The sequence below is a fragment of the Lemur catta genome, chromosome 8 (assembly GCF_020740605.2).
Source record: "Lemur catta isolate mLemCat1 chromosome 8, mLemCat1.pri, whole genome shotgun sequence".
NCBI classification, from domain to species: Eukaryota; Metazoa; Chordata; class Mammalia; order Primates; family Lemuridae; genus Lemur; species Lemur catta.
The window spans coordinates 99,160,683-99,174,696 of record NC_059135.1 but is presented as its reverse complement, the minus strand read 5'-3'; the positions used below and the strand labels follow the sequence as shown (position 1 = coordinate 99,174,696).

Below are 14,014 nucleotides of genomic sequence, written 5' to 3'. Positions count from 1 at the left end.
GTTAGACAGAGATGCAAAGCCTCCAGGAAACGAGATGCAGAGTAAGGCTCAGACCTGCCCACAGTGGGAACAAGGACTCGCAGGCCGCCCTCGGGACTGGAACGTCCTCAAGGGTGTATTTTGACCTCCGCCAGCCAGCACTGTTTGTTTTCTCAGTGAGTGACCAACATCATTTCATTCAAATGAATTGTTTATAATAGTGTGTTCCAGAGGCTCCAGGACTCTGAAGTAGGAAATGACCCAGGGTAATTACCAAAGCATGATATAAATAAATGTACTTAGCCTATTCAAACCAACTATCTTTCACTGCTCCTGTGAAAGAGAACTTTTGTTCTCCCTTGAAACTCCGCATTCCCTGCATAGATGAGGGGTGGTGTTGTGCAGAGGTTAAAGGATGGCCCAGGGCTTGGCCCCGGGTTCAAATCACAATCCTGACACTCCCAGCCATGTCTGTCCCCTGAAGAAGGGGTACCACCCAGAGCACCGCCTCACGGCACAGGATGACGGCCAAGAGGAACACTGCTAGACAAAGTGCCGGCCCAGCCCTGCACGCCGTGGGCTCTGTACATTGGGACTGCAATTCTTCCTATTACATGTCCTTGCAACTTGTCTTTACTGCCGTCGTTCCCCAGAGTTGGGACATTCTCAACAGTCAACATGAGGATCATTGACAACTGTCTCTTCAAGCACAAGATTTTTAATTCAACAAGATAAAACTGCATCTAGTTAGGTGGAAATTCACCATAATTTCATATTAGCTGGAAAGACACTATGGGGGAGTTGTATTCCTTGAAGTTATCCTTTAAATAATCTAGATAGCTACTTTAAGTAATCTAGATAGCTATGACTATTTCAGTGAATAGTCATAGCAAGTTGCAGGCAATTTGATCTGAAACCTGAATCGATGTGATAAGAAGCTTCCCGCCCGGAGGACTGGATGTTTTCACTCCTGCCACCACGTGGTGCCCAAGCAGCTCCACGGTGCTCTGAAGGCAGGATCGTGTCCTGTACTTTCTGTCTCCTCTCAGTTCCGGGGACTGATGACAGGTGGACCCACCATAACCCTAGGAGTTTCCGGGGATGGTGGAAGCAGGATGTGTAAAGTGATGAGTAAACCTGTGGATGAATTACTCTCATAATATAATTTTCCATCCACTTTCTTTTCCAGGGCCTCAGATTTTCTTCTTAGAGTCTGGGACTAGGACTCCTGAGGCCTGACAAAAACTCTTCTCATGGAATTGACTGGTAAAGTGATAAACAGCTACGTGTACCTTGTAGTCTGGCGTAGGTGAGCATTTAACCAAAGTGAGAGCATTTGATGACTGCATGGGGTAGAGATGTCTAATATGGAAGGATCCCCTGAGATCCAAGCCCCGAAGTGTCCTCACTGACAGCCAGTGGCGACTGGGCAGCAGTGACCGGCTTTGGAAGGCTCTAGGCAGCAGGCTTCACACTCGCCTCAGGGGTGAGCCATCACCTGTCACAGGAGGCCCTTGCATGTGGTCACCAGGTCTCTCATTCCCTGTATGACTGTATCAGATGGGCTTTTTATCTCTTTTATATTTCTGGACTTCATCTAACAATTAATTTTGTAAAATTGTCATTGCTGCTAAAAATTAATCAAAAATAAGAATTGTAACGGAGATTTCTATCTGTGACACCATTTTTTTGTGTGTCTTTTGGGGTGGGGACCCCAAGTGGGAAGCCACGTTTTTTGAAGGTTCAGGGCGGTGTGGCCTTTATGCCAGAGGAGAATGGCACTGTTCTGCGTGCCTGAGCCCCGGGTAGCCAGCGGCCTGCCGGGCCGCGTCTCTGAACAGCCTTCGGACTTGCTGTTTTTCTGCTGCTCTTGGGTGCTGCCTCCCTAACTGGGCTGAAGGTCCTTTGAAGACAGGGTCTGTGTTACCCATACGGCATCCTGCACAGAGTAGGGACTCACTGGACGACGTCAGCGCGCATCAGATTGGGCAGTGGCGACCTGAGCGGTGGGGCTCCGCACTGAACTCTCTACTAGCGGACGCACAGCGAGAGGCTCAGGGCGCCTGCTCCCCGGGGGTTGCTGCAGACATGGGACTTGTAAGCGGACTCCACGTCATGTGCGAGGCTGGAGTAAAGGGGAACGCGTGTGGGAGTCATATCTGGAGACCGACAAGAATTTAAGCGCTGGTGTGAGGCTGTGCAGCACAGAATGACCTGCCGGAGGGAGGCAGCCTCCGCTGTCTGTGTGCGTAGGCTCAGGACGGCTCTTCGGGGAGGGCACAGGAGGGGCAATGCCGAACCCAAACCCAAAACAACCTCTGTGAATCCCAAATCCAGGGGTCCCTGTCTGCCAGGTGGGGTGGGATGGCCACACCGACCTCGGGCAAGACGCAGACACAAGAGGCAGTGAGAGCCGAGCCCCTGCCCGCAGCCGGGCGCCTGGCAGATCTCAACACGGAGGCGAAGAGATGGGCACCGTGTCCCAAAGTGGTGACATAGAAATGAGTTTCAAAAGCATACGGCGCCTTACATCCAAGGCCAATAGACACCGTAGGCAGCAGTTCTCACGCTTCCTTCCAGTTGTCTCTGACAGGTCAGCGGGACCCACGGACCGAACGCCCTGTCCCCGACCAAACCAGATTCCCGGGGGAGCCCCTCTGCTCAGGCCCGCGCTGACACCTGTCTGCCGCTGAGGAACGCAAGGGGCTGGGGTGTGGGAAGGTGTGTGTGTGCGTGTGTGTGTGTGTGCGTGCGCGTGTGTGTGCATGTGTGTGTGCGTGTGTGAGCGTGTGTGTGCCTGTGAGCGTGTGTGTGCCTATGAGCGTGTGTGTGCCTGTGAGCGTGTGTGTGCCTATGAACGTGCACGCGCGGAGGGAGGGAGGCAGGGAGGGGGCAGGAGACCGGAAGGGCAGCGTTAATCACAGTTTCTTCCTTTCAGTGACCCTACAGTCCCGGCCTCAGCTCTCCAGAGCCCAGCTCGCCAGTCTCTGCCGCACAAACAGTGCGCTCACAAAGGAGCCAGGGGCCCGTGTTCCAGTCTGGCTCCATCCACCACACCCCCCGGCTGTGTGAATTCTGCCAAGTCATTTAACTTCCCTGAGCTTCATTTTACTTACCTGTGCAAGCAGGAGGGTAGCGCCTCCTGAAGGAAGGGGGAAAGAGATTTGCAAGGGTCTCGCAAAGTCTAACAGAAATTGCAGTCGTGTGGGGATGATGGTCCTGCGGCGCTTGGTATGTTTTAGCACAGGCCGGAGCCGCCAGCCCACGGGTGGTTCTGTGGCGTAGGCACTCCAGGAATCGGCCAGGAAGTGGTGGGGGCATTATTCTCTCCGGTGCCCCTGCAGTGACCCTGACAGGCAGCTGCCCACTGCTTCCCTGGGGCAGAGCGGGCTGGCCTGGGCTGGCAGGACAAACACAACCTGGCCCTGAGCACCACGGCGACTGTGGCATTCGTGGCTGCCAGGCCACCAGGAGGGTGCTGGCAGGGAGCGCACGGGGGCACAAGTGGCAGGAGAAGGGTGGGGGCAGCCCCTCCCAGCAAGGCCAGCTGCAGAGCCCCAGGGGTGGTGGGAGGCACACCTGGCTTCAAGGCTGGAGCAGGTTAAGGATGCAGTGAGGCCCTCGGGAAATCGAGTCTTTGGACCTCAGCTTCCCTGTTTCTAAACTGAATGAATAGTATCTACATCCATGCAACATCTTCAGGCCCAAATGAGGCCCCATGTATACCCCTCTCCTGGCTGGCTATGGAGGACGGCAGCTTGGCCCCTGCCCAGGCCACTCACCACCCCAGCCTTGGCACCTGTGCCGAGACCCTGGCTTCGAGCTTTGCTCCCCTCCCCAAACCGTGCCCCAACCCGAGGTGATCCATGTGACCCCAGCAGGTCCCCCAGGGCTCCAGGGGTGGCCTCTTCACACTGAGGCCCTCCAGCCGTATCTCTGCCCAGCTCTCCCTCCACGCTGCCTCTCAGTTGTCACCTATCTGTCCCATGAGCACAGTGGCCCCCATTGTCCTTGGGAGACACATCCCCCAGTGGATGCCTGAAACCACAGATAGCGCCAAACCCTATGGATGCTATGGTTCTTCCGACATGTGCATGCCTATAAGTTTAATTTATAAATTAGGCACAGTAGAGATTAACAACAGTAACTAATATTAATCAGTTACAGCAATGTGCTGTAGAAAAGCTGTGTGAACGTGGTTGCTCTCTTTCACACACACATCACCTCAGGGTACCAGACCGTGGGCGACCGAACCTCGGAAGGGGGACGACTCTGTCTCAGAGTCACCCTCCTCCCCCGAGAGAATCTTCCCACGTTCTGCCTCTCGGTCTTGTGCCTGCAATTCTACAATGAACAAAAATTGCTTCTGTAGTAATGAAACAGGCCAGAGGAAATTTATTTTTAAACTTTTAAGTGATGACAAGGCCAAAAAAGTAAGGGAGAGAGAGATGAAGAGAGTGCGAGTGGGGTGTCCCTGCGTCCCCAGCGCCCTGTGGGTACCGCTGCACAGGCAGAGGAAGAGCCTGGCGCAGACAGCCTCACTGCGGCTGCCAGGCCCAGGAGCCCGCACCGTGGGGGCAGGACTGCCAGGGAGCCGACTGCCCCAAAGAGGACGATCGGAGCCCTGGGCGCAAGGGGCAGAGTCGGGCTGGGAGAGCGCGGGGACAGTGGCCCAGGGCCCTCGGCCTCGGGTGGGAGTCCAGCCCACAGGGGACCCCTGTGGGCCCAGGTGCTCTGCCTTTATGGGTCCCTTCTCCTCCCAAATGTTAAAAATCATATTTTATGGTTATATTGGTATAGATACAAATGCACTCTTTGACCTTGAAGGTTCATTTCCTTCCTCCTGATTTTAAAAGAAACTAAAACATTTGGAAAGCACTGTGGCTGGGGGGCCCTGGCTGAGCCCCTCCTAGAAAGCCCGTGTGTGGAGGGTGAAGAGAAGGGGTGCGTGTGGGCCGCCGGGCTCTCTGCAAGTCACACCTGCTGCTGCTGTAGGGACTGCATTTCACATGTGACACGGAGATAAAAATATCTCCCGCCCACGGTGGAGCGAGACGGTGTCTCCAGCTCGCCATGCTGAGTCAGGGGACAGTGGCCCTGGGAGCAGGATGGGTCAGGATCACTTACAGAGTTTGCGAAAAAGGAAGAAAAGAGGAGATTACAGAATTAAGGAATAAAAGGAACACTAAGGGTTTTCAGCCAGGGCTGAAATTACTTTCCCTGAAATGAGAAGTTTTGCGGAAGTTGAAGGGGGGGTGATTCAAAGGACAAGTCCATCCCAGGGCATGATCAAAGAGGGCCTGGCCCCCCTCACAGGAGTGGGGGGCTGAGGAGGGGGCAGGGACACCGCAGCCTTCAGAGCTGAGAGAGTCCCAGCTGTGTGGGTGCTCACAGGGGAGCCTGCAGGGAAAGGGGGCTGGGAAGGCAGAGCACAGGGCCACGTGCACTCGGGCAGGTGCAGGGAAAGGAGCACTGGGGGGAGAGAGGTGAGCTCTGAGCCGAGCAGAGCCATGCGGTGGGTGTGGGGCCCGCAGCACTCTCTGCAGACTGTCTTGTCTACACTGGCTGGACTCCCCATCCATCCATCCATCCATCCTTGATGCATTCACTCATTCCTTCATCACAGGGTGCTTTGGAAGAGCCTACTCTTCCCCGTGGAGGACAAGGCAGTTGGGACCCCTGCGGTTGAGGGGTGGGTGGTCCCATGAAGCAGGGGTTAGGATGTGAGGAGACGGCACTGCAGAAGGTGAGTGATCCGCTCCAACTCGGCACCTGGTGTGTGAGGCCAAGAGCTGGGCCTGCGCGGTTTCTGGGTGCTCTCTGCCACAGCCAGCCAGCGCTTTGGTAAAAACGTGAAGCAGGGCTGGGAAGCAGCTAGCGGGGCTCCTGGGGAGCAGCTCACCCAGCGATTGAAGAGGCAGAGGGCCTAGCCTGGGCTCTGCCGGCCTGGGGCAGATGCAGAAGGCCCCCTCTCTCAGAGCATGATTTTCAGTGGCAAATGGGCAAAGAGAGACAAGGCTGGGCAGTGGGAGGGCAGCTGAGCGGCGGGGAGGGAACTGTCACTTCGACACACTGGCACACTCAGTAAGAGGCGGTGATTAAGCACGATTCTGAACATGCACCAGGCACGACACTAGGAATTTCATCTGTGACAATACATTTAATCCTCAGAACAAATCTCTGAAATAGAGATTATTATTATCCCCATTTGCAAGATCAGGACTAGCTATAGAATTTGCAGAGGCCAGTGCTAAATAAAACCCTGGGGCCCCTTGTTCAAAATGAGGAATTTCAAGACAGTGACAGCAGAGGAATGAACCAGGGGAGTGCAGGGCCCCGCACGGGGCCCGGTGTGACTGTGGGTGTCTCCCCTGGGAAGCCAGCCCTGATCTGGATGATGAACTGGGGCCCAGGGAGGCCCAAGTACTCGTCCCAGGTCACAGCCAGCTTGCAGCACATCCAGATTCAAAACCTCATCCTGGGACTTCGAAGCTAACCTCCTCATCACCAGCAAATTGGCACAAAGGCTATTCGAACTAAATGGTGTTTAAAAAAAAAAATACACAAGCAGAATTCGACCTTGAAGGCTTCAGCCTTGCCAAGGGTTGTGTAGGTTTTAGCAAGAGGGTTAGGTGGGCACCTCAAGTGAAGGTGGATCTCACAGCCAGTGAGCCCTGCTGCCAGGTGAGCACTGGAGAAGTCACCGCGGGGCCCAACCCCGGGGGCCAGCAGGCATCATTGTTTTGTCTGGCTTTGCTCTGACAAACCATAGTTTCCTTCCCTTTTAGACTCTGCTGAGAAGATGTGTGCCCATCAGCTGCCGATGAAGCGTGAAGATGCTCCACGCCAGAGTCCAGGCAGGAAGAAGGGCAGTGCTGGGCCAGGTCAGCGGGAAGCCCCACGCTGGGGCCCATCATAACACGCAGCACACTGTGCACGGAAGAAGGGGGCGCGAGGCTCTCTGCGAGAGCCGTGCGATCAGGACCACACATGCAGAGTGGAGATAAACGGCTCCATCAGGGTGTGCCTGCCAGGGACGCAGCGAGATACTGAGGCAGCCTTGCCCGGGGCCTTCCCCCAACACGTGTCCCGAAACGGAGCTTCCTTCCCTTACAGCCCTGGAAAGAGGTCAGCAGTGTGCCTGCCGCGCCCCAAGTGGTGCACATCCAGTATTTTGCCAATAAGAGAGAGGGTGTCTGGCTTCAAGCAGGAATTTGCTCAACAAGCAGAAACAAGAGACTGTACTGGAGCTCTACGGGGTTATGGAGTGTACAGGGCAAGATGTCGGGGTATATGTGGGATAGGGGGCAGGGACCCATGGCTGCGGGGCCCCAGGCAAGGCTCTCCAGTGGCTGGAGGGGTCGTGCCAGGGCCCCGTCCACCCCCCACTGTGGACCAGGTGGGACCCAGCCTTGCGGGGCTGGGCCCGAGCTGGCAGGAGGAGAGTGGGCTTGTCAGTTTCTGAGATTGGCTAAGACTTTGTAGAGGAACACTGTTCTGGAAGAAATGTGGAGAAGTTAAAATTTATAGTAACTAAGGGCAGGAGTCGGCACTCCCTCAGAAGTTCAGATCATGCAGTGATCTGGAGAAAACCCCAGGCCGAAGTGAGAGGGAGGCGGGCGCAGGGACACAGTGAGAGGGTTTGAAACACGAGCCCGTGCTGCAGTGGGGAGGTGGGGAGGGCTAGCTGGGGACTTCTGGGGCCCATGGGCCATGTTCTGAGAACTTGTTTTGGCTCACTTCTGTCCGTTTCAATTTGTTATTTACTGGCCTCCAAGTATATGCCAAGCTTTGGGCTAGGGGCTCCTGAGTGTACAATTTTTAAAAGGCACGTTTGGCTTTTGGAATGCAGGCAGCCCTGGTGAGGGCCCTCGGGTCACCTGTGCAATCATCCACCCATGTCACAGCAGGTTCCTGAACACTTCTCTGTGCCAGGCCCAGAGTGGAAGGTCAGAATTCTGACAAGGGGACAGACACAGGGATCTATCAGAGCTGCACAGTGTTCCCAGGGCCGTGGGAGGTGGTTTTCTAGGGGTGGGAAAATGTTCTGTGTGGCATAAACTGGGTGTCACAGAGCAGCAGGTGTGACTGTGTGTGCATGTGTGTCAGTAGGGGTTGGTACCCAGAAAGCTGGGGGCGGGTGGGGAGGGGACGCTAGGGCGGTGGCAGGCATCGGCACTGGTGGGGCAAGAGGGCAGGCTCACGGGCCAGGTCTGAGCATAGAAAGAGGAGTGGTAGTGGGCAGTGGGGGATCAGGGTTGAAACTTTGTGCCACATGCAGTCCTCCCTGTGGTACGAAGCCACAGCAGTGAGTCCCTTGCCACAGCCCCTATGGCGGGCAGAGTGCCCCGCCAGGCACACACGGGCAGCAGACCCATGCACAATCTACTGCCACAGGTTGGCTGCAGCTGCCTGTGGGGTCTGCCAGCCTGTGTCCACAGCCTGGCTTTACCCTCAGTACCTGGGAGCCCTGTGGCAGGTTGTCTCCCCTGAGCCTTCAGTACTTCAGCTGCAAAACGGGTAAGAAAGTGCCTGTCTCACCGGGCGCTGGGGGGAGATGCAGGCAAGGCCCTTAGCAGGGCTCAGGGGCACGTAAGTCCTGCTGTTGCTATGATAGCAAAAGCAAAAAATAACAGCTGTCTGGAGGAAGACTCCTGAAATTACCAGCATCTGAAGGCCAGGTTGGCTCTGTAAATTCTGTTACCAAAGCCACCTCTGCTACCGCTCTTGCTGGGCACAGCGCCAGGCCCCTAGGCACTGTTCATCATGTGACTCGTGGGAAGTGGCTGTCACTCCCACTCACAGGTGGGAACACCGAGGTGCTGCAGTGCCCGGCGTCTCCCGAGGCCAGTAAACATGGGGACGAGATCAAACCCAGGCTGACTCTGCATGGGTGGAGCTCTGGTCTCTGCCTCTCACTGGCCCTGTGACCAGGACACATCACTTAACGTCTGGGGCATGTTTCCTCATGGGAGGGCCGTGCCGATAGGAAACAGATGAAGGCATAGATAGGCACTTCCCCAGAAAGTTACATGGAGACAAGAACACGTGCTTGGCCTCACGTACTACAGAGGCACATTCCAAAGCGACAACATTTTTACCGTCAGTTTGGCCAACCTAAAAACTGCACAGTGAGAGTGAGGATGGGGGCAAATCGTGACTTTCATAAGCTACTTGTGAGCATTAGAAACTAGTGTGGCCTTTAGGAGGGCAGTTTCTCAGTCTCTACTGACGTTTTAAATGCATACACACTTTGTTCCAGAAATTAAATTCTCAGGTGGGGGAATTTACCCTAAAGGTTTACAAACTCGTGCATGTAAAACCCTGCTTACAGGGATTGTCATGGCAGCACTGTGTGAGGTTAGAAAGAATTAAATAAAGTCTGTCCACAACCTAAATGTCCATTAGCAGAGGAACTGTTTAAATAAAAGAATGAGTTTATTGATACATTCATGCAATTCATACTCCGCTGCCCTGAGAAGAATGAGTTAGTCTCTATTTGGTGCTAAGGTATAATCTTCAACATATATTCTTATGGAAAAAAGCAAGATGAAGTGGAGTTTCAGTATGTAAAATAAGAAGTAATTATACATGCACATAGTACTTCTAGAAGGATTCTCACCAATCAGTAAAGTAGGAGGTAGGAAGAAGGTGTCTTTCTCTTTCTTATTATTCGTACTTCATTTATTGTTAAACGTTTCTGCCTGTTTGTTTGGCTGGTTTTGTGTTTATCTTGTGCTTGTTGGCCCATTGTGTGTTCTCGGTCACTGGAAGGTGTCTAGGCTGGGTCCTCAGAACGGCATTTGAGATATATATATAGCTACACCCCTACCTGAAAAGGCAAACTAACTTGGCTTGCTCAACCTCTCTCAGCACTGCTGAAGGGGCCTCTTCCTAGTTATTGTGGATGGGGTTACAAGCGCCCCCTGCAAACACAGAGTGCCTCTTACCCCACACTCCTCTGCCTCCCAGCGTGTTCTGCAAGTCCCCAGAAATACTTGCCCAACCATGGGCACCCTTGGAAAGGTCCAGCTGCTGCCGGTGCCAGTGCCATGTGACTCCGGCACCACTGATATCTGGAGGGATTGAGCAACGGCTGAGATGGAATTTCATTTGGCACTTAATGCAATCCTCTGCCAGAGGCGGTGCAGTCTATATAAAGCTGGCAGACCTGGCAGTCTCCTCGCGGAGGCTTCACCCCTTCCATCCAAGGGCAAGCAATGGATTGCTGCGCAGGCCTTGCTCGCAGTAACTGTGGCATTCAGGGGAAGGCCTGGCCGGAGGAAGTGGGTCCTCTCCTCTCTAACCTCAGGGTCTGAGGAGCAGCTATGTAAACTGAGACAGGATATAGACACATCCTGCCTGAGTTAGCAGCAAGAAATAGGGCCGGCCCCACAGCTCTCCTACAGCAGGGACCTGCCATAAATCAAATCCAAAGGGTAATCTGGAATGGCATGCAAGTAAGGGCTGCATCCCCAGGGGTCCTGAAGGGGAGGTGTTGGCAGTCATTGGTCAAGGTCTGAAACTGGAATCCTGGAGAATGGCTTGGGGCGGGATGAGGGCCTGAGCAGGGGAGGCCTGTCCTTTTCAGATAGCGGCTGCAGCCCGCATTTCCTCAGTGCCTGAATTGGGAGGATCACAATGGCTTCTGTCCCCTTAACGCAGGCCCCGTGCCACACACACAGACACACACACACACACACACACACACACAGGGGCTCAAGTAAAACACATACACACTGAACACACTAAAGCACAAGAACTGGGATCCACAGTGCCATGTAAAATTAATATAAAGATGCCTGACATTTACTGAGGACTTAGTTTGTGTCACTTTCCATGCTGAGCCATTTATACACACTTAATTCTCAAAACCTGACAGGGAATATCCTGTTAGGATTCCCATTTTGCATATGTGGAAACTGGAGCTAAGACAGTGCGACTTGCTAATAACTGGCGCAGACGATCCCTGTGGCGGCGCGGCCCTCCCTCACCCCCATGCCCGCCGGTGCCGCACCCCAGGCTGACCCAGGCCTGCTCAGGGCACAGGCCCGCCTGGTTAGGGGAGACCGAAGCCACGCTCGTCCGTGCCCAAGCTCGGGCCTGGCAAGCGGTGAGGCCTCGCAAACACCTGGATTTCAAAGACTTAGAAAAGAGTTGGTGTCTCCAACACCCATATCATTATCATATTAATACTTTAATGTGATTACATTATAGGCTCAGAGTGTCTCCTCTCTAACAGACTCTAATGATCAGGCTCAGCCAGGGTGTGGGTAAAAGGGGCACACATTCATTTTTTTTTGTTAATTAAAATTTTAGTTTTTGTGGCAAAAGCCCAGTGACAAAGGAGGAGGGCTGGGAAAGGCCCAGCAAGGTCTCAAGCACCTACAAAGAATCACATCGCATGTGATTTCCTGTCAGCAAGAAAACATGTGCTGGTTTTAAAAAGAGAGAAAACAAGCAGTGAGGAATCGCAACCCCAAAGGATCCAGGGAGCGGCCTCTACGCTGTGAGCCTCAGGCTGGCCGGGAGGGCGAGGCAGGCCGGAGCGGATCCAGTCCCGGTCCACATAGCCCTGCCCAGGGGAGCGGTTCCATTCCCCGTGCACCCAGCCCTGCCCAGGGCAGCGGTTCCAGTCCCCGTGCACCCAGCCCTGCCCAGGCGTCCGGGACAGACGCGCAGAAAGCAACTCGAGAGCTGGACTCTCGGTTGTCTAACGCGCTGCCTCTCCCTCCCAGGCGGCGCCTTATTTCTTCCCTTAGAGTGACAAGTTCTGGCCCCAAACACCTTACGAGCCCCACACAAAGAAACAGAAAGCGGCCAGGGGACGCGCCCTGGCGGGCCTCGGCCTCTCCGGACTCGGGGCGCGCAGAGGCGGGATGGGGACCCGCGCAGCCCGCGCGCCGGCGACGCCAGGACCCTCGGGCCCGTGGCCGAGCTCGGTCCCGCGCCGCTGTGGGCCGCGGGCTCGCGCGGGTCCCCGGGCTCCCTCCCCAGGCGGGGACTCACCGTCGCGGGGCAGCGGCGACGTGCTGTTGAGGCTGCTCATCGCCCACGGTCCTGCGCGCCGGCCCGGGCGGAGGCCGAGGGACAGGCGGCGCCGTGAGGGTCGCGCTCGCGGGCTCCGGACCCTCGGCGGCCGGGAGGAAGCGGCACCTGGGTCACGCTGGGCGCGGGCCGGGGGAGGGGCTCCGGCCGGAGATAGGCAGACTTCATTTATTTTTTTCTGCAGACTTGGCTGGTGGGGTTTCCAAACTTTTTTTTTTTTTTTTAAACACATACGCGCCCGCCCACTTCTGAACTCTTCTGCGCGCCTAATTCCAACTTTGCTGCGCAAGAATCACATTTTTTCCTGTTTCTGTTTTCCTCTGCCACTACCAGATACGGCGGTTGTGGTTGCGAATTCCTCCGGTGTTCCCTGAAAAACTCCCGATGTGGCACGATGGCTTGGCCCTGCACCGCAGGGACGGTGACCAAATAGGGCAGACAGACCTGCGCTGGAATCCGGCTGCTCTGCGGCTGGGCGGCCTCTGAGCCGGGGACCGCGGGGCCCGGGGACAGTCCCTGCCTTGCCGGCCTCCCAGGGCCCTGTTCCCCCCGGGGGGCTTTCCATTTGGGAAAGAGTATTAGAAAAAGGAGAATTTCTGGACAGGGGCCTCATGATTTGTTACAATCACCTGTGGCTGATGCTTACAGACATAGTGGACCTTGTGGAGAATTCACTCTACACAATTAAAACTTTTTTGAAAAATATGCTTTGATTAGTTAAATGGAGTCTACCCCACCATCCACAAATTATGTTATGTAATATAGTTCTATCTCCTCCTCCCCCCAGAGGGAAGGCAGGAAACTTGAGTCCGTGTTGCCCTTGTTTTAAACTGCACCCCCCGCTAGGGGAACACCTGGTACTTCTCATGTCTGATGTCTGATCTTTGCTGTGCTGCTCTTCATTGTTGTTTATTTAAAGCCTCAAAGCACTGTTGTGGCCTCTCCCCCACCTTCTGCCATTTCTTGCACCACGCCTGCTGTCTGCAGAGGATGCATGGGCCATGCCACTGAGAGCGTCATACTTGCTGAACAAGTGAGACTCTGCCCCCTGGAGGAGTGCAAGGCAGAGGCCTTGCCAACCTCCCCCTGGGCTGCACACACTCCAGGCAGCCTTGACAGAGTGGGGAAACATTCATGATTCACGGTAGTTAGATGTTGAAGAACCCCCATAGCTTAGAGATCTTCCATCACACTTCCATGCTCAACACACACGTTTACATTTACAGAATGCCTTTGACCAGGTGTGGAAGCCTCTGAGTCTTGGTTTCCTCAACTATAAAATGGAGACAAGAACACCTACCTTCCAAGGTTTTACAGTGGAAGTGATTATAAAGTCACAGTGGGATCAGGAAAGGCATTTAATAAATAGAAACTAGCAAGGATTACTGTGACAATTTAACATTTTTTTAAATAATACATATATATCCATGTGGGACAATAATACCCCTCCCTCAATATTCAGAGAAAATAACTTTAGTTCTCTGAAATGCATAATTCATAAATGCATAATAATGGAGAGTGGAAGGAGAAAGTTCCACCAGGTAAACAAAGAACAGATCACCAAGTCACTGCACTGCACTTGCAGAAGGGCCTTTCAGAGGCTCACTTTGACCTTAGACATAATCATAAGAGGTTTTCTTATCCAACTTCTCACAGCAGAAGGGGTTAAAAGCACCAAAATGTTACAAGAATTTCTTAAAGAAAGGAAGCCAAGAAATGAACTAATCAGCTAAGTAACTAAACAACAGAAGTGACAGCCCTATTGACTATAAAGGCATAAGAACAAAGTAACATTTATTATAGAACTGAAGCATCTCAGCGTCAGATGTAGCCAGAGGACGGGGCTGTTCCACGTGCCATGAAGGGGTAGTTACTCTACTGTCTACTAGCTGGGTGACCTTCAGCATTTTACTTCTCTTCTCTGAACCTCAATTTTCTCATCCATGAAGTTGGAGCAATCTGCAAAATTAGGTTGTTGTGAGAAACA

General features: G+C 54.0%; 1 protein-coding gene across 1 annotated transcript in view; it reads right to left on the bottom strand.

The window, feature by feature from the left end:
* GYPC (glycophorin C (Gerbich blood group)) overlaps window positions 1–12,474 on the bottom strand; it is a 31,762-nt gene extending 19,288 nt beyond the window's left edge. Inside the window, exon 1 of the mRNA XM_045559188.1 lies at window positions 11,989–12,474. Within this exon, the coding sequence (XP_045415144.1) occupies window positions 11,989–12,259 (271 nt within the window). The 5' untranslated portion in view covers window positions 12,260–12,474. The remainder of the gene's footprint in view (window positions 1–11,988) is intronic.
* Between the last annotated feature and the right edge of the window lie 1,540 nt (window positions 12,475–14,014).